The following is a 23,608-nucleotide window of genomic DNA, read 5'->3' as shown; positions in this document are numbered from 1 at the left end:
AGAGAAAACACTCCGCTTGCCTGGAGATTCCTCAGTCATGAACTCCAGCCTCACTATTTCAGTCACTTCTGCAGTTGTGAGGGCTTGGTTTGATGATGTTCTTTTGCTGGTTCTCCCCATTGTGCTACCCCGGCTGTCTCCACTAGATGCCTGTAAGTGCCTGATGTGATGATGCTCTGCGGTCTATCTGTTCTTTCACTTCTGCCTGCTACATACTTATTAATAAATTCATTCATTTGAAACTACAAGCACGGCTGTATCATAGATCATTCTCTGTATAGAACAGTGGCACACTGCTTTAATTCTAGCACCTAGGAGGCTGATGCAAAAGTCCATGAGTTTGAGCTTGGGATACAAAAGAAAAGAGGTATACTAAAACCTATGAAAATAAAATTTCAGGAATTGTACCCTAGAATCCATATATAGTACCAGTGAGGAAGGGAAATGCAAAGAAGTTAAAAACAAAACAAAACAAAACAAAACAAAACCACTTTTCTCTACTGTGTGTGTATCTTGCTGACAGACTGTAAAGTGATGTACCAGGTTTTTACCAGATATACCTTTATGCTGACAAATTAGATGTCTAAACACGAGGCCCAAACTCAAGTATTTCCAATTTTAAGTCTAATGGTGTTTCCTATGGTTAAGTTCCTCACCGTTCCTCCAGAACAAGAGCTACACCCCTGTGTTAGTGAAAGTAACACTTGTGAGGAGTCATCTAGGGTTTGTGCCCTGAGAAAGTGGTGCTCGCTCTAACTACTTACCGCCTTAGGGGCCACATATCCGCCGGGCGCCATGCCTATCCCCGTGGAAAGCTCAAAGAGGTCATTCAAACCGCTGCTGACCACAGCAGGAGTGGGTGAAGGAGCGAAGGTCGCAGGCACCGATGATGGAATGAAGGATTGTCCTACCTTTGGGGAAAAAGGGAAAAAGATGAGAAAGAATAGATTAATTGTCCTTAAAATGTTACTTATTGAACAGCACTGGGAAATCAATTAGTAAACACTGCAGTTACAATATCTGTAAGAATCCAATCAGCATACTGTTTCAATTACTTTTTTTTCACCAATGATAAATATAAACATGCTTTAGAAGCTTTGTCAAGGCACAGTACTAGGTAGGATGCAAGAACAGAGTGATCCAAGATTTTGTCTTGTTTGTTTCCAATTTTAGCTTCCATGATTCTGTGCAAAAGGCCTACAGGTACCCTAACAAAAGAGGAGTTTGTGTCTACAGAACGAGGGAAAAGCCTCCAACTTAAACAGCAGTTCCATTTCCACTTGGGTTGGGCCAAGTCTTCCTTCCCATGAGGGTATGAATATCTAGCAGAAAGCTCTCCTGAGGGAGATGATATTCACACCCCACAGGAACTCATCTATGAGGAAAATGCCCTCTATGAATCCAGAAAATTCAAGTTCCTTCTGGACACCAGGGCATAAAAGCAGTCAAGAGGGGAGGTTCCATTTCCTTCAGCTCTTTAATGGCAGAAACACAAAGATCTCTACAGGCACCACAGCATCAATCCCTGAAGAAGTCCCTAGAACACAGGTGGTATGTGACCCCACACTGCAAGTGACCCTGCACTCTCTACCCTCGCGCACTGCTACTAAGCTTGTGCAGTGCTGGAGAGCAGTGGTGGCTGCTCCGATAACGTGTGAAGGAAAGCATCCAACAGGGCAGAGCTTCCTTCCCATGGTGAAAAAAACAGATGGCACTTACTGCCGGACTTCCTCCAATGCCCCCGCCAAGGTCACTGCCAAGCTGAAAGAGAGAAAGGAGAGAGAGGAGAGAGAGGTAGAGTTCATTTAGCTAAGTACTAGATGCCCATATAGATTCTGTAAATTGTTCTACCAAGTCATTGGAAATACATGCCATTTGACTTGTCTCCCAAAGCCTAAGGAATTCTAGATGGCCAAGAAACATGTTCCAGGGGAACCAAGGGGGGGTAGAGAAAGGGTGTGATAGTTAGCCAAAACGTGGAAAATGGAGCTGGGACATTGTAGGGATGTTTCACACCCAATTGTCTACCCCAATTCATTGGCATGAATCCAAACAAGATTTAGTGTTTGTATAAACTCTAAAGAGCTCTAAGCCTAGGCAGCATTATTGTTCCTTTATAAAGAAATTTAAGGCGGGGGAGGAAAGCAAAGAAAGACCAAAACTGCTTCAACCTACAAAACCTGCTGCCTTACTGTGATGATAGGAACCAAACCAGCATTGAGCTGCAATTTCAAGCTTCAAAAATTACCAGTGGAATATAAAAGGTTTTCAGTTGAGAATGCTCCTTGGAGGAAAAACAGCTAGTACAGAAGGATAGGCATGCATTGCCCCAAACCTCCCACAGTCGGTACCTCTAAGGAGAGATGCTGTGATTTATATGGAACCCATCTTTTAAAGGAGGCAAAGTAGAGAATTAGACTAATTGGTTAGCTGGCAGGAAAACAATTCCATAGGCTCTTGGTCTTACTTCTTTCCCCTCAGGGCTCTATAACATATACAATTCACCCTGAAGGCAGTCTTGTCTTCCATGACAAGACCAGTGAAGAAAAACTGGAGCTGTTTAGCTGGTCATGCGCGCACACACACACACACACACACACACACACACACACACACACACACACACTCACATACACACACTAATGGAACCATTTACAAAGCTGAACCTTCTTTGTGGGGTGAGGTTTGTGGTCCTGTGTTTGCTTCCTTCCAACTCTCATCCTATCTACAATCCTCCGTGAATCACTCTAAAAGTGCTGCAATAGTTCTTGTTTAGTGGCAATAATTTGGAAATCACTGTGCTGGGGTGGTCGTAGAGACAAAATTAGACTGCATCTTTATTATTTGGGAATGATGACTTATGAACTGTGAGTAGTATATAAAATGATGTTGTCAAAACCTAAAATTCAATCTCTACTCAAGAACAGTGAGGCCTATGACAAATTTTGTTTCATTTAAAATGGAAAATAATCCTAGCAGGTGCTTTAGCCAAGCCAACATTTCTAGAATGTGGTTCTCACTGACCACTTAATGGGGCCATTGGATGAAGCCAGATACTTAACCAAATAAAAAAGTCATTGCAGCCAACAACTTAAGTAGCTGAAAAGGTGCCAAAGCCAATAGAAAATAGACACAATGCACATCCCCTCTCCCTGGTTCTAGAATGACACGTATCTGCAGCGTAACATCTAAAAAGCATGGCATTCTTTTCATTCAGACAAATAACATATGTAACATTTACTGCACGCAAGGCACTGAAAGGACCACAGATTAATCAGGGCAGGCTTACAGACTGGCAAAGACAGAAAACAGTGCAAACCTGTACAGATAACTCAGTAGAAAAGGAAATTCTGCAGGAAAAACCTCCCTATGCCTTCCTTGAATCTTCTTTGAAGTGAAGACTCAAAGGCATGGTAAAGCGGAATTTAAAAAAGGGGGAGGGGGAGATGGGTTGTTTCTCAACAGCATCCACAAAGGCTGAAAACATGTTATGCTTTTAAAAGTTGAACCAAAAAAGCTTGCAAAGGCAATATAACTTGCAAACATCTTTTAATTTTCCTGTTAACAAAAATCTGGTGTTTTCTGAGACTAACATTCAAACTTTTAAATAGTATTAATAACTACTTTAGTTATATAGCAGTAACCATGACTACTTTCAACCTTACATACAAAACAAATCAACCATCTGTGTGTGCACATAAGCTTTTAGCTGCTACTGCCAATCTCATCCTCAGAGACAATGATTGCTTTTCTGAGGTGTCATCTGGGCATTTGAAGTAGTTCTTCTAGTTCACTCTAATGTACATTCAGCCAGAGTTGAAAATACCATAGTTGAGAATTATTAGGATTCAGACAAGACTCCTAATTTTTTTTTTTTTTTTTTTTTGGTTTTTCGAGACAGGGTTTCTCTGTGTAGCTTTGCGCCTTTCCTGGAACTCGCTTTGGAGACCAGGCTGGCCTCGAACTCACAGAGATCCGCCTGCCCCTGCCTCCCGAGTGCTGGGATTAAAGGCGTGCGCCACCACTTAATGTTAAAAAATGACTTTAGAGCTGATTTCTATATAAAATGAGAGTCAGAATGTGAGCAGAATGAGAATTCCTTTCTAAGGGAGGAAAGGAAAGCCAAATACAAATCCATGGAAGGGGCTCTAGGAAACAGCTCATCTAGGAAACAGCTCATCTGTCCTAATGTTGATGTGGTTTATGACTTCCTAATAGGCTAACCCTCCCTTCCCCAAACCACTCCCTCTGGCCAGGTTTGTAACCCAAGCCTGAAAGACAGAATTCTTTATCAAACTGGTTAGCATATGCTGAGAAGGAAAAACATATTAAAAAAGTAATAGTTTTACCAAATATTCAATAAAAAGTACAGAGAAGACTTAGACTAAAGGAAATCAAGCCTGCTGTGGCTTGGATCTGAAACATCCCTCACAGGCTCGGATAGTTGCACATTTAATCCCTAGCTGCTGGTGGTGTTTGGGAAGCTGTGGAAACTTGGGGGTACAGGCCACTAGAGAAGGCCTCAAGGGTTACATCTAGCCATTTCCAGTTCTGCTTTCTGCTTCCTGATCTATCAAGATAAAGGAGCCTCTACCACGACCTCCAGCTGCCATGAACTCTGTGCTTTCCTGGCCATGATGGACTAAACAGGTGTTTTATATATCCCAGTGATGAAAGAAGTAACTAACACAAAACCCATTTGTAGTTCTTGTTTTGAGACAGGGTCTCACTATGTAGCCCTTGGCAGCCTGGAACATATCATTATGTACACCACGCTGATCTTGAATTATAGAGATCTACCTGCCTCTGCCTCCCAAGTGCTGTAATTACAGGTGTGTGCTTCCAAGCCTAACTCATTGAGGGTTTTTTCCTTAGATTTTTATTCTCATCTTTGAATATTATGAAAATATTAGCCGGAAAAGATCTAAACACCATCTTTCCCCATGACATTGACCAATTTTATTTGAAAGCACAGAAGAAACAATCTGGGAGTTGCAGAGATGGTTCAGTGGTTAAGAGTACTAGCTGTTCTTCTAGAAAACAAGGACTCAATTCCAAGCACCCACATGGCTCACAATTGTCTACAATTCCAGTCCTAGGGGATCTGGCACCCTCTTCCAGGCATGCATGTGGTACACAGACATACATGCAGGAAAAAAATACCCATACACATAAAAATAAATAAATATATTTAAAAAGAAAAGAAAAACAATTTTGATTATCCCTTTTTTTTAAATACTACAGTCCACTTAGAATCAAGAACACATAAATCATCTAGGATCTGACACACATAAGGCCCAAAAGATATACGACACACAGAAATACAAAGGTTATCTTAATTGTGCTATACCCACAGTAAAGGAAAAGCACAAAGCCCAATGTTTCCCAGCTAGCAAAAGTAGACTGTAGCTTATTCAGACTGTATTTTGTCTTTCCTTTTGATTACAAAAGATTCTAAGGGGTGGTCATTCTCCTCTTTGAGAATATGGCAAGGTGGTAGCAAAATGTTAGGGTGTTGTATGATATTTTGATTGTGTTCTGACAAATATAAGCTTGCTTGGAGTCAGAGAGCAGAGCTAGCCACTAGCTGACCAAAATTAACCCTAGAGGTTTGGAGGACTGTGGACAAAGAGGAGACAGGAAGTAGTAAGGCGGGGCTGAGAGAGAATCTGGGGCCCCTTTTGGACTGAGGAATGGTAGAGGTAGGAAGTGACTGGCAGCTGCTCCCTCCTTTTCTGATCTTTCAGGTTCTTACCTCGATATTTGACTCTGTTTTTTTTTTTTATTGTTAAGGATTAACACTTCATTAGGGGTGAGAGGCAGTGACTAATCTAATACAGAGAGATCATCAAGGATGGAAGCAACCAAGACATGGTCTTATCTACCTACCACATTGACAAATGTAATGAAACAGATAATGAAGAAAAATGCCTAGAAAAGTTATTATAAATCAACCTTAATGAGACATTAGTTATCTCTAGTTCAACTGCTGGTATGAAGTTCATCTAGTAGGGAGTATTTTGAGAGCTCATACTTATCAGGATCCTACACTACGTCAATCACACCAGAACTTATAAAATTCAGGTTTCTATGAAAGCCAGGAGTAAAGTAATTGGTGTCCCAATCTTAGATGTCCATATAATGTTGTTTGGTTTTGTTTTCCAAGACAAGGTTTCTCTGTGTAGTCCTGACTATCCTGGAACTTGCTGTCTAGATCAGGCTGGCCTTGAACTCAGAAATCTGCCTACCTCTGACTCCCAAGTGCTGGGACTAAAGGCATGCACCACCACTGTCCAGTACTCTTATGCTTTATCTTAGGTGTCCAGATACTGTGCTTTAAATGTCTCTTCAAATTGTCCACATCTCACATCCTATTGTTCCTAGGATTGCCTTACTGAGGTTGATTTTTTTCCATGAAGAAAATAATGTCAACTACAGGACAACTAAATCAGAATACAGGAAGAAGGAAAGAGAAGTGTCAATCTCAGAGAGGGGAGGGGAGTGGTTTCTGTTTTGTTTTGAAACAGGGCCTTGCTATACATCCTAGGATGGTCTTGGAATGATAATCCTTCTGCCTTAGTCCCCTGCATCCTGGGACCATAGGCATAAGCCAGAATGCATAGCTATGGAAAAGAACATTTCAAATGCTGAAAACTTTCAACAAGTTTAGCTGATACTTTCAATGGATAGTGTAATTCCCTATTCCCCAATTGAAATCACAGGATTTGTTGCCATTAAATGGTACTAAGAATAGCATTAACATTTGGCTACTGTCAAGGGGTGGTCACTCCACCATGTCTAAAGTAATGCTTAATGAGAGGACTGGAGTTAACATTGGATTACACAGTAATAGGTCACTGAGAACTAATCCAGGACTGGACAGAAAGCAATGATTCCACTGTAACTTACAAGCTGAACAGATTTAGGCACATTACATGAGTTCTGCAGCAGAACCAGACAAGGCCAAAAGTCTGAACCACAAGTAAGCTCCAGATGAGCTCTAGACAGTAAAGGGAAATGTCAGCTCAGCTTGAATGGCCACATACTATAAAGGAGTAACACAGAGAGAGGACTGAAGAAGGAAATTCTATTAAAGAACAAGTCTGCTCAACTCTAAGGGGAAAGAAAAGCATAACAAAAGCATATTAACAGAGACAGCCACTGATTGAAAGGGAAAAAATTCCACGCAGTAGTAGTGATTGGGTCCAGTTTACCATCACCACCCCACCCCACCCCCACCCCGTGGCCATTCCAGAGCACATCTACCTGTTTCTAAAACTGTGGAGCTGTGTAGGTACCTGAAGATATTTTCTTAACCACAGGAGCAGACTTTAAGCTCAGACACTGCTACACTTCAGTCTAGACTCTCATCTCTTTTATGTGATGCTTTCTAGAAATCACTGACTGACTCTTAAGGGATGCACCAACCCATACAGTTTGCTAATGGCGCTGTTCCCCAGGAGTCTAGAATGATGTAGAACAAGACATAATGATTTCCATCACAAAGAAACCTGTGATGTGGAAATATGGTTTCCAGCTGCTGGTTAGGAAATAGATCTTTCAAATCTATTCAGAGAAGCATCATAAAACATAACCAGTGAAATACACAAGGAAATTCTGTGAGCATGTAATAAGCCAAGAAACAAACCTATGACTAAGAACATATAGACTCATCTTCCTCAAAGGGGAAAGCAGGGAGCTGTATCAGACCACTTCCTGATAAGGAATTTAAAAGTTCCCCCAAAGCCCATTACAGGACTTACAAGTCAGTCCGAGTTGTAGACTGAATACAGGAAGTTCACAGGAGAAACTGCACTCTGCCCCATTGCTCTTCATAGCATTACTGCCTCTCTACACAGGAAGTCACCATTTCTCCCCCGACTAGAGGAGACGCTTGTAAGAACTGTTTTACTCACAACTCTATTCATAGTACCTGGAATACAGCCTGACATCCAGTAAGGATTCAATGAGTATTTATTAAGTTAATCAATGTTCTAGTAACCAGGTAAGTATAGCTACTGACAACAGTTTATAGGAGTCAATTTTGCAACTAATCATTTTATTGGAGAGAATAATCACCAAAGGACAGAGGCCAACAAGCTGTCCACTGGCCCAGAGCACACTGTCAATACCAACAACGTCAGTACCTATGAGAAGAACCAACTGGGGATGAAGTCTCCAGGCCGAATGCCTGACTAGCAAGGGACTACCTGCATGTTTTGTTTATTTGTGATTGTTTTTGAGACAGTGTTGATATATGGACGAGGATGGCCATTTATTTGCTATTATAGCCCAGGCTACCCTCAAACCTCAGCTTCACCCAGCTCACACACCCAGCATCTGTGTGATCTGGGCAGTATAAGAGTGTCTTCATGTCAGTTAACTGTTTGGAAGGCACCTATACTTTATCATGAATCACTGTCAAGTAGATGAGAAGGTGGGATTTTGAGCATTCACCGGAAAGAGTGTAAGATCTCGATTCCTTTCCTGTAAGAAAGGTCAATGAACTTAGCTAGTTTCTCTTTTCACAAAGGAATACAGTCCTCTAATTGTCCAGTGCTCATGTACCTCCTAACGAGACATCAGCCTAAAGGCTCACGACACGGTCATAGGAGGTGCAGCACAGAGACACCTGGGAGAATTCTGCCGACCCATGGTTTCTCTTAAACATTCAAGTAATTTAAATTCTCTGTTCTGACATGTCCCTTTGTTCTGTGCTTTCATTGATCACCATTAAGCAATACCGACACCACGAGGTGATGAATCGGTCATGTTTATCCGATAGCTTCAAACGCGCACTCACTGTCCTGTGTACCCCACAGGACATCCATCAAAGTTGGGTGCAACTGACTCTACTCTGGAACACAAATTCAGAACCACGTAGCTGAATACAGACAGGGTCATGAAAATTTTGGAAACAGTCAACGTTTCTAAACATGCAATGATTAAATTTAATTCAAAATCAAATGTGTAACGAATCACTTCTCACCCATGTTGTATCATGTGACTTCACTGAAGTTTTGGTTCTGGACAAGCAACACCTGACCTCTGTACTGCATGGTGTCTGTCATGCCCCTTCACAGCCAACAATACTGCTCAAACACCCGGCTCAGACTGGATGTTACTGTTTGCTAAGAACTGTACAGAGTTTTCTGCTCCTATTGAAACATCATGGATTAATTACAGAAAACAAAAACTTGTAACATTTTTTTTCCCATCTGGTTTTTTACCACAAAAGTATCAAATTAATGTATCTCTGTATTGTGTTAGAATATCTATTTTGAGTTGCTGCATTGACTTCTATTTAAAAGAAAAAAAATCATTAAATGAACTTTGGCTTGGGATTAGAGCTGAATTTCCAACAATGGAGTGGTCCTAAATATACTTCTGCCATTTTTTGTACTGTGTATTTATGAGAGACCAGCATTCTGAGCATTAACAACTATAAAATACTAATAATTATCGATTCTGAAAAATGTTAAAGCTGAAGTATCAAATATTCAACCAAGAGCAACTTTTCACATAAAAATAAACAATAGCCATCTCATTAACGTGCAGATTTGCTTTGATCATTAAGAAACAGTGAAACAGGAGATGGACAGGTGTCAGCTGTTAAGAACAACTGTTGCTCTTCCAGTGGATCTGGGTTTGGATTGCATCACCTATATGTCTGCCTACAACTATCTATAACTCCAGTTCCAGGGGATCCAGCACCCTCTTCTGGCCTCTGCAGGTAGCAGGTATGTACACAGTGCATTTACATGCATGCAGATAAACCATACATATAAAACATAAAAAATTTTAAATGCTGAAACTATATGTGTAACAAGTAATTGTTTTAAAATAAATTTATGATTTATTGTCAGAAAATGTTTCATTTGTATACTTATTTTGTTTTCTCTGATTAGCCCTGGCTGTCCTGGAACTTACTCTGTAGATTAGAGTGGCTTCAAACTCAGAGAGATCTGTAGCACGAATCATTAGAAGGTCTTATTAATAAAAACAAACCCGGGGCCAGGTATTGGGGTAAAAGCTGGAAGATCAGAGAAGCAGAACAAGCCACAGCTACCTCACCTTGCAAATTCATCAGCTGATCCTGTTTCCTCAGACTGGATGCCTCTCAGCTGAACTGTGCGCAAAAGCCTAAAAGTTTAACCAGGCTAGTTCCTGGTTTTCACGCCTTATATACCTTTCTGCTTTCATTACTTCCTGGGATTAAAGGTGTGAGTCACCATGCCTGGCTGTTTCCAGTGTAGCCTTGAACTTGTAGAGATCCAGGCAGATCTCTGTCTCTGGAATGCTAGGATTAAAGGCGTGTGCTACCACTGCCTAACCTCTATGTTTAATATTGTGACTGTTCTGTTCTCTGACCCCAGATAAGTTTATTAGAGTGCACAATATTTTGGGGAACACAATACCACCACAGAGATCTGCTTGCCTCTACCTCCTTAGTGCTAGGATTAAAGGTGTATGCCACCACCACCCAACAATATATATGTTGTAGCCCACACGTGGGGTTTGTTTTCAATTATTTTTTATTTTATGTGCAATTGGTGTTTTGCCATAAGTGTCGGGTCCCCTGGAACTGGAGTACAGACAGTTGTAAACTGCCATGGGGGTGCAGGGAATTGAACCCGGGAACCTCTGGAAGAGCAGTCAGTGCTCTAAACTGCTGAGCCATCTCTCTAGCCCTTTGTATACTTATTTTATTTAAGTATACTGAGGGCTGCATAAAAATTTCTTGGGTGGAAGGGGATCTTGAGTGGAAAATGTTTAAGCTCTTCTACTCCAGAAAAACAATAATTACAGACAAACCAGAGGATCACAGAATGGTGATAACTATGGAGGTTAAGAAATTATACAACTCCTAGCATAAGGACTAACAGTAAATGATTGGTAAATTTCTTCTAAACTGCCTGCTATAGTTTGGGTAAGTGTCCCCAGATGGTCCATGTATTAATGGCTGGTCCAAGCAAAGGCTATGCGGAGGAATGGGATGCAGCAGAAGTTCAAAGGGTGGACCTTATGAGAAGGGTGTTGGTCGTGAGCAGAGGGTCTCTGAAACCCTTCTCTAATAATCAGATTAAGAAAACCCTTCACAGACTTGCCCAGCAGCTTGAATTTTAGCTAATTCCAGATTAGTCAAGATGACAATGCCATTCACGGGTCCCAAAACGATAAGACTAAACATTTATGATCTGAAGCCTCCAAAACTATGAGCCAAAATAAACCCTTTCTTGTCATAGGCAGATAATCTCAGGTTTTGCTTATAGGGACAAAGGTGATTAGCAAACTGAGGCCAGCCCTTAATTAAATCTCTGCACTGATAAAAAGGAGTTTCAGAAGTCACACTGAAAAATGTAATGGGTAAAATGGGACAAGAACTTACGAAGATCTCTATGGTGGTTTGAATAGGTATGGCCCCCACAGATGCATGTATTTGAATGTTTGGAACACAGGGAGTGGCACATTAGGAGGTGTGGCCTTGTTGGAGGAAGTGTGTCACTGTAGGGGCGGGCTCTGAGGTCTCATATGCTCAAGATCCACCCCGTATGGCATAGTCTCCTGCTGCCTGTGGATCAAAATGTAGAACTCTCAGCTCCTTCTCCAGCACCATGTCTGCCTGCACGCTGCCATGTTTCCCATCATGATGATCATGGACTGAACCTCTGAAACTGTAAGCCCGCCCCAGTTAAATGTTTTCCTTTACCAGAGTTGCTGTGGTCATGGTATCTCTTCACAGTAGTAGAAACCCTAACTAAGACAATCTTTCCATACATTAAACTGAAAACTCAGCCCTTAAGTCACTGCCAAGGAGAATGACAATGCAAAACTGGAACTGATGCAGAATTTCCTGTGGGCAAAGCACTCAAAACCATTAATAAAGTAGCATAGGACAAAAAAACACAAGGTAAAGAACTGCAAGGAACAGCGTGGGAGGCTTTGAAAAGCACACACTAGAAGTCAGGAAAATGCAGCTTCTCCTAGATGCTGCTCTCATTCCAGCTAGGGACAGAATACTTCTAGTAGGAAGTCCTTCCTCAGAATAAAGGGCACTTGGAATGTTTTCTTCATATTTTTTGATACACAATAGCACCATTTAAATAATAACACACAGCATCTTGGATGAACAAAAGACCAATTCAGTCAAGGCCTCTGTTGACAGATTAAAAGTAAAGGCAACAAATAACTGAACTTAATGGTTATTTCCACAGTCCTCACAGGTATCAGACTCTTGATTATAATATAACACACAGACAAGAGTTACATACATGGACCTCAAGTCATCTTCTACGCTACATCAAACCAGAAGAAAATGCACTGTGAGAAAAACTATACCTAACCTAGAACAGGCAGCTTTACTGATTATCAATGGCATTAATACACACAGCTTCCAATACAAAGAAATGAAAAAGTCAAGGTAACTACTTATGTAAGCCTACCCCTAAATCGAATGCCATCATGCTTTACATGTAGAACAGATAAAGCACTCAGTTACATTTTACTTGAATTCTCCACATTAAGTTGAGTTTATAGCAACAGAAGTGGAAATGATCCGTGGAGTACAAACAAAAAGAGAAAGATGCTGAAGAGCATCAAAAGCGGCCGTGACACTGCGAGAACTGGCAGGAGTTAATTTTCATTCACATTTTGAGCTAAAAAGGCATTCAATCTCTAAAACTGCCCAACTTCCCGATTTTCAAAGGTGACTGCCCCCTAAAAACAAAACATAAACCAAGCAGGCCTCAGGAGCACGGTGTGGCTGTTCTGCATCACAGCAGCATTCCAGCCTATTCTGCTACAGGAGTCTCAGATTCCGAGTCCTGTCATTAACAGGAGAAAGCTTTACTCAGGCATGATTAGTAAATTAATTAGTATTTCCTGAACACGGCAGCTCTAGGAAAAGGTCACTGACTAGCATAATCTCTCAAGTATGGCAGTGAAAGAAGACAAACCGGAGGATCAGAAGAACCTAAAAACAGAAGACTAAAAGTACCTGCTAGTGAAAAGAAACTTTTAAGAAAATGAGCCAATAAAGCTGGGTATGCTGGGAACATGTGATCCCAGCATGTTCAAGGCGGAGGCCAAATAGGGACAGAGTGAGATCTTGATCCAAAAAAGTAAATAATCCCAAATATAAAATGCCCTCAATTTTTTCAGTCTCCAATATATGTATATCTGGTCAAATTTAATTTCTAACCTTGACAGACTGAATCACTTAAAATCACAATGGCAAGAAAAAAAAAGATAAACTCAAAGATGTCTAGTTTTTTTAAATTTCATTTTTATTTATTTTACTTTATTATTAGTGTGCATGTGTGCAAGCATACGTGTGTGCACACAGAGATCAAAGGACAACCTTCAGGAGTTGCTCACTCCTTCCAGTCTGGATTCTAGGGACTGAACTCAGGCCACTGCTGGCCAGAGATGTCTGTTTTTGTAAGCTGTGTCAAAGAAGCTTGTCAGAAAAATTTTCCAATAGAGAAGTCACTGTTTGGCATAAGAGATTAGCTACCTAATTGCATTTGGAATTTTATTTGGCTCAATGTTCTCAATCCTGGCTGTAAAGTTAAAAACAGCTTAAAAAACTTAAAAAAAAAAAAAAAAAAAAAAAAGGAGTATCTTGGGCCAGGCTTGGTGGTACACATCTTTAATCCCATCACTTGGGAGGCAGAAGCATGCAGATCTCTGAGTTCAAGGCTACCTGTTCTACACAGTGAGCTCCAGGCCAGTCAGGAATACATAGTGAGACTTTGTCTCCAAAAAGATCCTGCTCCACAGACTTTTTATTTAATTTTTCTTCTTGCTATGTATAAATAGTATTGCTAGTATTTTTAAGTGGAACTGAGGTGGGGTTAAGTATTAATCTAGAATGAGAATCCTAAAAAGGTAAGGAGCTGGCAGGCAAAACTCATTAGCAGCACACCACTGACCTCCATGGAGTGAGGTTTAGTTAATACCCAACACTAATACTGGGCCTTGGGGCATATGCCTGCAATCCCAGCACTAGGGATGCTGAGGCAGGAGGATCATCAATTTGAGGCTACCTTAGGCTACATATGAAGAACCTGTCAAAAACAAACAAGCAAAAACAATAACAAAAAAAATATTCTGCCTCAAAAGGAAGATGGAAGGCAAGGACCAACACCCAACATCCTCTAACACACACACACACACACACACACACACACACACACACACACACACAGAGAGAGAGAGAGAGAGAGAGAGAGAGAGAGACAGAGACAGAGAGAGACAGAGAGAGACAGAGAGAGACAGAGACAGAGAGACAGAAAGAAAGGAAGGAAGGAAGGAAGGAAGGAAGGAAGGAAGGAAGGAAGGAAGGAAGGAAGGAAGGAAGGAAGGGAAAGAGAGAAATACAACAAACTAAAGCAAAGACAAAAACCCCAAATACCAACTACTAGGTTTTACCACAGCCTAATTAAATCAGGATCACTCTGGTACAAGATCTTTATACACATTATTGTGTATGTGATATATTGTGAAATGCTACTATAAGGCAAAGTTTCATTTAAGAAATGGCACTATTTATACAGATTATAAGAAAACGGGAATTAATTTCCTCTTTAGATAACTTGAACCGGAATTTTAAAAGTGTCACAATCCTCAGAAACTCATTTTCCATGCAGCTAAATTTGAGCTTCTCTTGTGATATTCTTGTAAAAGAGATTTCTGTTTTCTGAGTGAATATATTAAACTACATCCAGATCCAAAGTAAAAGTAAGGGCTGTTAGCACTCACATGATGGCTCACAACTGTCTGTAGCTCCAGTCCCAGAGGATAGGATGTCCTCTTTGGGTCTCTGAGGCACCAAGCATGCATGTGGTACACAGATATAAAATACAAAGCACCCGTACACATTTAATTAATTAAGAAAAGTGCCATGGACTTTTTTTTGTTTTAAGACAAGGGTCTTAGGATATAGCCCTAGCTGGCCTGAAATTTTCTATGAAGACCAGGCTGGCCTCAAATTCACAGAGATCCACCTGCTTCTGCCTCCCAAGTGCTGGGATTAAAGGCCTTTATACTCACTAATTAGGCTATGCTGGCTGGCCACCAAGTCCCAGGGATCCATCTGTCTATGCCTCTGAGTACTGGGCTTACAAATGTGTGCCACCACTACCTGTTTTTTTATGTGGGTACTGGCAACCAAACTCAGGTTCTTACCCTTTAAGACTTAGCCATCTCCCTAGCTCCTCCTGCAGCCTTTTTATCTTTAGCAGTACTTACAATGAGTTTTATCTTTATGTATTATGTACCTGTCCCCCATTAGAATTGTGGGCCTGGAAACATCAAAATCAGGGCCTCTTTTCCACCTCCACTCCTAAACCCATTTGTCCTTAGATTCAGTGAGTTCATCATGAAGTAACCCTCCAGGGAAAGCGGCTAGGAAGTTAAAGCATAAACCTAAGGATATAGTATTCAACCTAGAATTGATACATTAGTACAACAAGAGCTTTTTTCATTTCTTGGGCAGCTCCATGATACTGAAATTATTTGTCTAAAAAGGCTATACCCCAATGCGGAATGATGACACAATACTATTCTCCTTCTACAATCAGTCAAGCCCAAATGATATATTCATAAGAAAGAGGACAGGGTTTACTTGTGACAACAAATCTCTTGCATGGTCTGTGACTAGACTCTGGATGCAGTGCACAACTCACAGAGGTCTGACTGTAACCTCAGCGGACTCTCTGGCAACCAAAACTTAAATGCACCTATACTGACTTGGAAAAGCCAAAGATATCACAATCTTCCTAAAGCTTACGAGACAATGGTATCATATACAGAAGAGAACAAGCAGTTTTGTTTCTGTCATCTCTGAAAGCGTATTTCCTACCTATGGTGTGTGCCTTCCAATGCTGCTGGGAAATACATCAACTTGTCAGGCATCTTGATAGTCATCAGAGTATCAGACACCCGTGCTGTAAGTCCCAAGGTTAAGCGCCTGATTTGAGGGAGCTGTGTGACCTATCATTTCCCCAGCCTTTTCCCCAGGCACTGACTGTTGCCCTTTGATAATTTCTTCATCTTGTACGACAGCAAAAATTGGTGGCCCATGTCCACAGACGTTCTGGACTTTGGAGCCTTTTATTATTAGAATCCTGGAAGCTAATTAAATTGGAAGTATGACAAAGGCAGAAATGAGGAGGAAGGGGGAAAGTCAAGCAGTTCTTTCCAATTGTAATAAAGGTACATTTTAGACAGAAATGCTCATATAACTGCCTCAAAACATCTCAGAGTTGGAAAAGGCAAAACCAATAAATGTTTAAAAGAGAGAAAATATTTTTAAAAAAATTTTTAGAGTATGTGCATGCTAAAGCAGGGTCTCATGTAACTTAGGCTTGCCTCAAACTCACTTTGTAGCCAAGGTTGACCTTGAACTCCTGATCCTCCTGCTTCTCCTCCCAAGTGATGGGATTATAGGTATGTACCACCACACCCAACAAGGCAGAGGTTTATAGGCCTGAAAAATGGTGACCATTATGAAGCCACTTTAATGATACTCAGGACCAAAGGAAAATGCATAAGAAGTTAAGAAGCAGGAAAAATAATGAACTCTGGTAAGGGCATTAATAATTAAGATAGCCAAATAACATTTTGGCTAAATACCAGAAGTTCTATTTATAAGCAGGTCAACATGATAAATCTATACATGTGCAGATATATTCCATCCCAATAATGAACAGAATGGTAATGAACTCTCTAAAGATAGATAATTCTGTCCTTTACAAAGGACATTTCTGCTCATCAAAGAAAGCCAAATAAAGTTCTCAAGTCCATGAAGAACTAAAAATAACCAAAAGAAGGAGATGCTTACCAGGCTATCCAGTCCTCCTCCCAAAAGATCCACAGCTCCCATCTGCATGGAGGACACTTGCGGCACATTCACTGGGGGACCCAGGTCAAGATTTAAGAGATCCCCCAGAAGGTCCCCTTGAGAGGGGATAACCTGAGGCTGCTCCAGGTTGGTTGCAGTGGTGGTGCCAACAGGACTATCACCTGCATCAGTGCTGTAATCAAACACAGAGGAGAAGTAAGAAAAACCACCTTCACCCATGACACAACCAAGCCGCAAGCAAATGTCACAGATATAATCATAAAACGCTGAAAATGCAATTAAGGAATTAAACAGGGCTGAGATGGCTCAGCAGATAAATGTTCTTGCCATCGAGTTCAATCCACAGAATCCACAGAGTGGAAGGAGAGAATTGACTCCCACAGGTTGTCCTCCATGAGGCATGTACACACCCACACACAAAACAAACAAATACACGTTACAAACAAAACTGAAGTAGCCTTTGACCAGATCTGAACACGGAAGAGTAAGGAGAACGACAGTAAACAAACAGAAGGGAAAGATGGTTGACGCTGCCAACAGGAGAATCTGGAAGGATGATAAAAAGAAATGAGGCATTCAGGTATTGTCACTTTTGTTCTGGTGTTCTTAGTACATGCTAAAAACACATTCTACCACCAAGCTACAACCACAACTTCAAGATGCTTAATTCTGTTATGTATTAAGAAAAATAGCTACAGATGTCCAGCAGTCAATTAAAGACAAGTGACTGGCAGCCAGAGCTAGACAATAAACTTAGAAAGAAATTTATACACACATCTGAGGTAAATGATCAGGGCAAGGTGTGTTGTTAAGAGGATCTAGACTCATCTAAGAGCAAGTGTAGGTTTTACATAGTGTTAACTATAGATGACAACTCTATGACGAAGTTTCTTCATCAAGAGAATGCAAACAATACCACCCAAGGCGGGCTATCAAAGTAAGGACCCAATGAGAGCATGATGTAAGTGGTCGACTCTTGTAGTCTATCAGCAGTGACGATGGCCCCTGGTCCCGAAAGGAGTATGAAGAGAAGCACAGGAAAGGGTTCAGACAGACCTTTGAATTAACCAAGACCAGTAGTCAAAGAAGAGAAGGAACAGGTGTTATGGCTTGAACCTGAAATGTCCCCCACAGGCTCTTGGTTTGAACATGCAGTCCCTAGCTTGTCACACTATTCTGAAGGCTGTGGGGCATTCAGGGAATAGGGCCTGGCTGGCAGATGTAGATCACCAGAGGCAGGCTTTTGAAAGGTATTCCCGGCTGGCTTCCTGTTCACTTCTGTGAGAACAAGCTGCTGTCTCACACTCCTACGGCCATGAAGAGGGGTGTTCCTGTCCCCGTGCCTTCTCTGAGGAGGAAACTGACTGGGAGGAGGAGGCAGCAAGGTATCATAATCCTGAATGGTCTCCCCTGCAACACTTAACTATGAATCATTCCACACAGCCCCTGAAAAACGTAAAAAGAAACCAAGGGGACCTGAGGGGTTTGCTGCTATATATCGGGCTCAACAGGGTGAATCACTAGGATGTTTCCCCCTAATTATGGGAAATGAAGCATGGGCGAAACAACCCACCTGGGAGCCTTCAGGTAGTGCTTTATTTCATGTCCTGAGTGTATCACTAACTTTTGTTGCAGAAGAGTTAGGGACGGACCTTATAGACATGCCATTTGCAGCAATTCATTACATAAATACGTACCCTCTTTTTGTTTTTTGGATAGGTTGGGGTGCTAGGACTGAATTTAGAGGCCTTAGAGGTATTATGCAAGCTCTCTACCACTGAAGTATAGTCCCCAGCTAGCATCCTCACTTATACCAAAAGGTATTTTTCTTGTATCGATCTTTAAAGACAAAAATAAACTACAATGGCTAAGGGGGCTTTGATAAGGACCTATGTATAAAGCCTAGCCTGCAATCCCAGCTTCATGGGAAGCTGTGGCAGGAAAATCAAAGTTTCTAGGCTGCACAATGTGTTCTGGCCAGCCTTGGGTACATAAATCCCTGCCTTAAAAAAAAAAAAAAAACAAAAAAAAAAAACAGAAGCAGGCCAGGCAGGCCTTCAATCCCAGCATTCAGGAGGCCGAGGCAGGAGGATCTCTTCGTTCAAAGACAGCCTAGGCTATACAAAAAAAAAAAATCCTGTCTCAAAAAACAAAACAAAACAAAGCCAACAAAAAACAAAAGCAAAAAGAGTTTATTAGTGTTCCTCTTCTCTGATTATAATATTGAGGGTTAGAAAGCAAGAGCTGCATGCTACTGGTGGTCTGCTCCAACCACACTTTCCCTACTCATCTATCAGATTAATTTGGTGAAACAAAGCAAATAGGCACATATAACTGAAAGCCCTATCTGTATATAGAATCTAAGCTGTTTATACACTGCACTCCTGCAAAAGCACTTCATAGTTTTACTGTAAGTCATTTACACAAGAGAAATCGTTTCTAATAATGTTTTCTGTATGTGTGCATGTGCCAACCCATAGAGGACAGAGGACAGCTTGAGGTGATGTTCCACCTCAGGTGTCTAGTTTGTTTATTTTTTTTCCATTTATGTGCATCTGTCTGTGTTTGTTTAAGTTATGCTGCATGTGTTCCATGTCCAAGGAGACCTGGAAGCCCGCTCATTAGTTTGGCTAGCCAGTGAGCCCCAGCACTTTCCTGTCTCCACCTTCCCAGTGCTCTACTACAAGCACTCACTACCACGCCTCACTTTTCCACATAGGTTCTGGGGATCAGATTTACTGTGTGTCAAGGGAGCTAGCTCCTCAGCCCCAGGATCTAATAAATGACCAGACTTAAGCAACTTTCAAACCTTATCAATACAGAAGGCATTTGCCCTAATTTCCTACAGTTCTATTGTACTCCTAGGCTGGAACTCAGAGAAAGAAGCCCTTTACGTCAGCAAGACTGCAGAGCGCACAGCATGCTGCTTTCCAGGTACAGAGCAGAGAAGACAGACAGACTGACCAGCAACTTACTTCTCGCTCAATAACCCTTCATCTGCTTACCTCCCATGATGAATTGGCAGGTGTTTGCGATGAATCCCATGACTCCCTTCCACAAAAGCATTTGGAGGTTTATGGTACACGGAGGCCAAAGAGCCAATGTGGCAGATGAGCTCATCCAGGAGGGTAGGCTCAATGAGGTCTGTCTCTTCAGAGATCAACGGCTTCTCAGACAACACTACTTCTTTGGCTGTCACAGGGTCAGTTGAAAGAAGGCGCCAATAAATATAACCCCGATCTCGAAGGTCAGGGTTATCAGAATCCTAAAGCAAGCAAAGGCAAGGAGATTTAGATGGATCTGTGTCCACAGCACCAAAGTGGCAGGTTACTGTCAAGGCGCTGCTGTAGTGACTTACGCAGATTAGCTACTAAAACAATACTTTACTTGGATTTAATAATAGTTTATAGTTATAATTGTATATGCTAATGTTTCAAGGAACTTTAACATATACTGAGATGGGTTCATGTTCAAACTCAAATTCAAAGGCAAGCTGAGAAGAAAGAAGCCACTTTAATCCAGCAATAGTTAAATGGCCTTGGAAAGTAAGAATAGCATTTTGAATATTAAGGTCTGGCGAGATGGCTCAGTGGGTAAAGGCACACGCTGCTAAGCCTTGTGACCTGAGCTCAACCTCTGGGACCTATATGGTAGGAGGAAAGAGGACTGACTCCCCACAAGTGGTCCACTGGCTTCTACAAGCACAGTGTGACAAGTGTGCGCACATGCTTTCTCTGTTCTCTCTGTCTCTGTCTCTCTCTCTGTCTCTCTCTCTCTCTCTCACACACACACACACACACAAATAAATAAAAGAAAATGTGTCAGTCTTTAAAAAAGATTTTTTATTTTACTTATACTGGTGTTCTGCCTGCATATGTGTAAATACACTATGTGCATGCAATACCCACAGAAGACAGAGGAGGGAGGGCGTCAGAGCCCCTGGAACTGGAATTACAGATGGCTGTAAGCAGCCATGCTGGTGCTGGGCAACGAAGACAGGGCCTTTGCAAACGCAGTAAGTACTCTTAACCATTGAGTCATCTCTCTAGCTCTCATGTGTCAGCTTAAACAAAACCAAAACCAAAACTGTTATATAAGCCATATGTGGAGGCACACACCTATAACCCCAGTACTCAGGACACTGAGGCAGGAGGATTACATGAATTTGAAGGCAGCCTGGGGTGTGCACTGAGAACTAGGCCAGTTAGGGCTACATAGCAAGACCCCATCTCTAAATTAATTAATAAAAATTAATAAATATGTGCTGTGGAATAATCCTTCAGCACACTGTGTGAATATATGTTGCTATGATTGGTTTAATAAACAAGCTGACTGGCTAATAGTTGAACAAGATAAAGTTAGGCAGGAAAGCCAAAATGAGAATGATGGGACGAGGAAGGGCAATCAGAGGAGTCACTAGCTGGACAGAAAATAATTCGGACACACAAAACAGGACAGAGGTAAAAACCACGAGCCTCATCGAAGCACATAGATTAACAGAAATGTAGTTAAGTTGTAAGAGCTAGTTAGTAACAAGCCTGAGCTATTGGCTGAGCATTTGAAATTAATATTAAGCCTCTGAGTGATTATGAGAGCAGCTACAGAACAGGAAAACTCTGCCTACAAATATGACCATAAATATTAGCAGAAATATTCCTAACATATATTCTACCTTACATCTGTTTTCCTTATATGCTCCTTTAATTTTTTAATTTTTATTTATGAGTATACATGTGTACTTGTTTATATATGTACTACTTGTGTGCAGGGCTTGTGGAGAACAGAGGTGGTTATCAGATCCCCTGGAACTGGAGTTACAGACATTGCAAGGTACCATGTGGATGCTGGGAATTGAACCCAGTTCCTTTGCAAGAGCAGCAAGTGCTCTTAACCGCTGAGCCAACTTGCCAGCTCTATAATTTCCTTCTTGATTCAAATATCTATATGCATCTCCTATGGAGACACTGGCTAAGTCATAGTAATAAAAAGAGACTACATACAATGCCTGACTAAAGATTTCATAAAGGAACTATTAACTGAAAAAAAGAACCAAAACCAAAAACAACAACACCCCACACAACCCAACAACAAACCAGTAAAGAACATATAAATGCATGTGCTTTCAAAAGGAGCAACACTTGAATTTAGTGCTCCTTTTGTTGTGGCTTTAAAATAATTTTATGCATGTTCACGGCTTAAAAATAATTATATCCTGCTGAGCTTAGTGGCACATGCCTTTAATTCCAGCACCTGGGAGGCAGAGAAGGCAATTCCCTAAGTTCAAGGCCAGCCTGGTCTACATAGTGAGACCTTGTCATGGACAGAAAAACAAAAACTAATAAATTGTAATCACGCCACACCAAAATTTACAAGGGTATAAAATAAAAAAGAAACCTCTCACAATTATCCAATCCCCTCCCACTTTCAACTCTCTACCTCCAATAACCATGACTAGCATGCTGTATACGTGTCTGTCTTAACAGAACACACATGCTTTTGGCATAGGAACCAGTTTTATCTTATACACACTGCTCCATAAGCTACTTTCATACATATTCATACGCACAATAAAAATTAAAATAAAATTTTAAAGTATTTCCAAGAGCACTTACAAATGAATTTTTAAGATATAAAATTAGTAATAGGAAAATGACAGCTCAAAACTAGGAAAAGTAATATAGAAGATATTGAAATTTTGATAATGGATGAAACAGGTGAAAAAGACAGGAAAATATTTGAATTGGATTCAATGTGCAGATACACATCTTAACTGACAATTGTGTTAAAGCCAGCCTGTTCTCATATTCAATTAAAGACATTACTAAGTCTGATGGACTGGTGATCATCATATTAGCTCCATTATAATAAAGAAATTATTTTGATTTTTATGGGTCTAAAATGGTGACCTGATTTTCTTTTCCACTGCTGAAATTTGAACACAGGGCCCTGAGCATGCTAGGCAAGTGTTATATGACTGGGCTATGTCCCCAGCACTTTAACGATTTTTAAAACTTATTTTGAGACAGAGTCTCACTAAGTTTCCCAGGTAGACTTTGAACGTTTTATCCTCCTGACTCAGCCTCCCCAGTAGCTGGGATTACAGGTCTGTGCCATCGGGTCTGGCTGTGACCTGTTCTGGAAGGCCAATGGTCACATTCCCAAATTAGATTCCACTTGAATGTCTTTTCTTCTGACTGGAACTATCTTAGGTGGTGGTTAGGGCTAATTGTTAACTTGACAGAATACATAATTACTTGAGAGATGGGTCTCTGGGCACGCTGGGGAAGGAAGGTGTAGTATCTTCATTATGATCATTGATATATATAAAAGACCCACTCTAATTGTGGGTGGGGGTCCTGGTGATATAGACAGAGAAGGGAACTGAGCAGCACACACGCATGCAGTTCTCTGTTCCCCGCTACAGATAACGTCACCAGCTCCCCTATGTTCCTGTTCCTGTTCCTGTTCCTCGGACTTTCAGTCATGCTGGACTGCAATGTGAACTGTGAGCCAGAATAAATCCTTTCTCCCTTATGTCGAATGTCAGAGTATTTTTGTTTGTTTGTTTGTTGTTGTTGTTTGAGACAGGGTTTCTCTGTGTAGCCCTGGCTGTCCTGGAACTTACTCTGTAGACCAGGCTGGCCTCGAACTCACAGAGATCCACTTGCTTCTGCCTCCCAAATGCTGGGATTAAAGGCATTCAACACCAGGAAAAGCATCATATAATTCAAGTATCAAAAC

At 41.2% G+C, this 23,608-nt stretch overlaps 1 protein-coding gene across 9 annotated transcripts in view; it reads right to left on the bottom strand.

Annotated features, from left to right (window-relative positions):
- Ap2b1 (adaptor related protein complex 2 subunit beta 1) overlaps window positions 1-23,608 on the bottom strand; it is a 122,157-nt gene that overhangs the window by 53,635 nt on the left and 44,914 nt on the right. For 5 of the 9 annotated variants that reach the window (XR_013041810.1, XM_006995310.4, XM_006995308.4 and 2 more), the window contains exons 13-16: window positions 19,873-20,132; window positions 16,847-17,039; window positions 1,720-1,761; window positions 765-911 (exon numbers count right to left, since the gene is read on the bottom strand). Coding sequence is in view for 8 of the 9 variants with exons in the window: in XM_006995310.4 (XP_006995372.1) it covers window positions 765-911; window positions 1,720-1,761; window positions 16,847-17,039; window positions 19,873-20,132 (642 nt within the window). In the remaining variant the exon portion in view is untranslated. The remainder of the gene's footprint in view (window positions 1-764; window positions 912-1,719; window positions 1,762-16,846; window positions 17,040-19,872; window positions 20,133-23,608) is intronic. The other 4 variants (XM_076543030.1, XM_006995311.4, XM_076543033.1 and 1 more) reach the window with 1 other exon arrangement.

Source organism: Peromyscus maniculatus, chromosome 8 (assembly GCF_049852395.1).
Source record: "Peromyscus maniculatus bairdii isolate BWxNUB_F1_BW_parent chromosome 8, HU_Pman_BW_mat_3.1, whole genome shotgun sequence".
NCBI classification, from domain to species: Eukaryota; Metazoa; Chordata; class Mammalia; order Rodentia; family Cricetidae; genus Peromyscus; species Peromyscus maniculatus.
The sequence above is the reverse complement of the archived record's forward strand: the minus strand, read 5'-3'. Positions and strand labels throughout refer to the sequence as shown.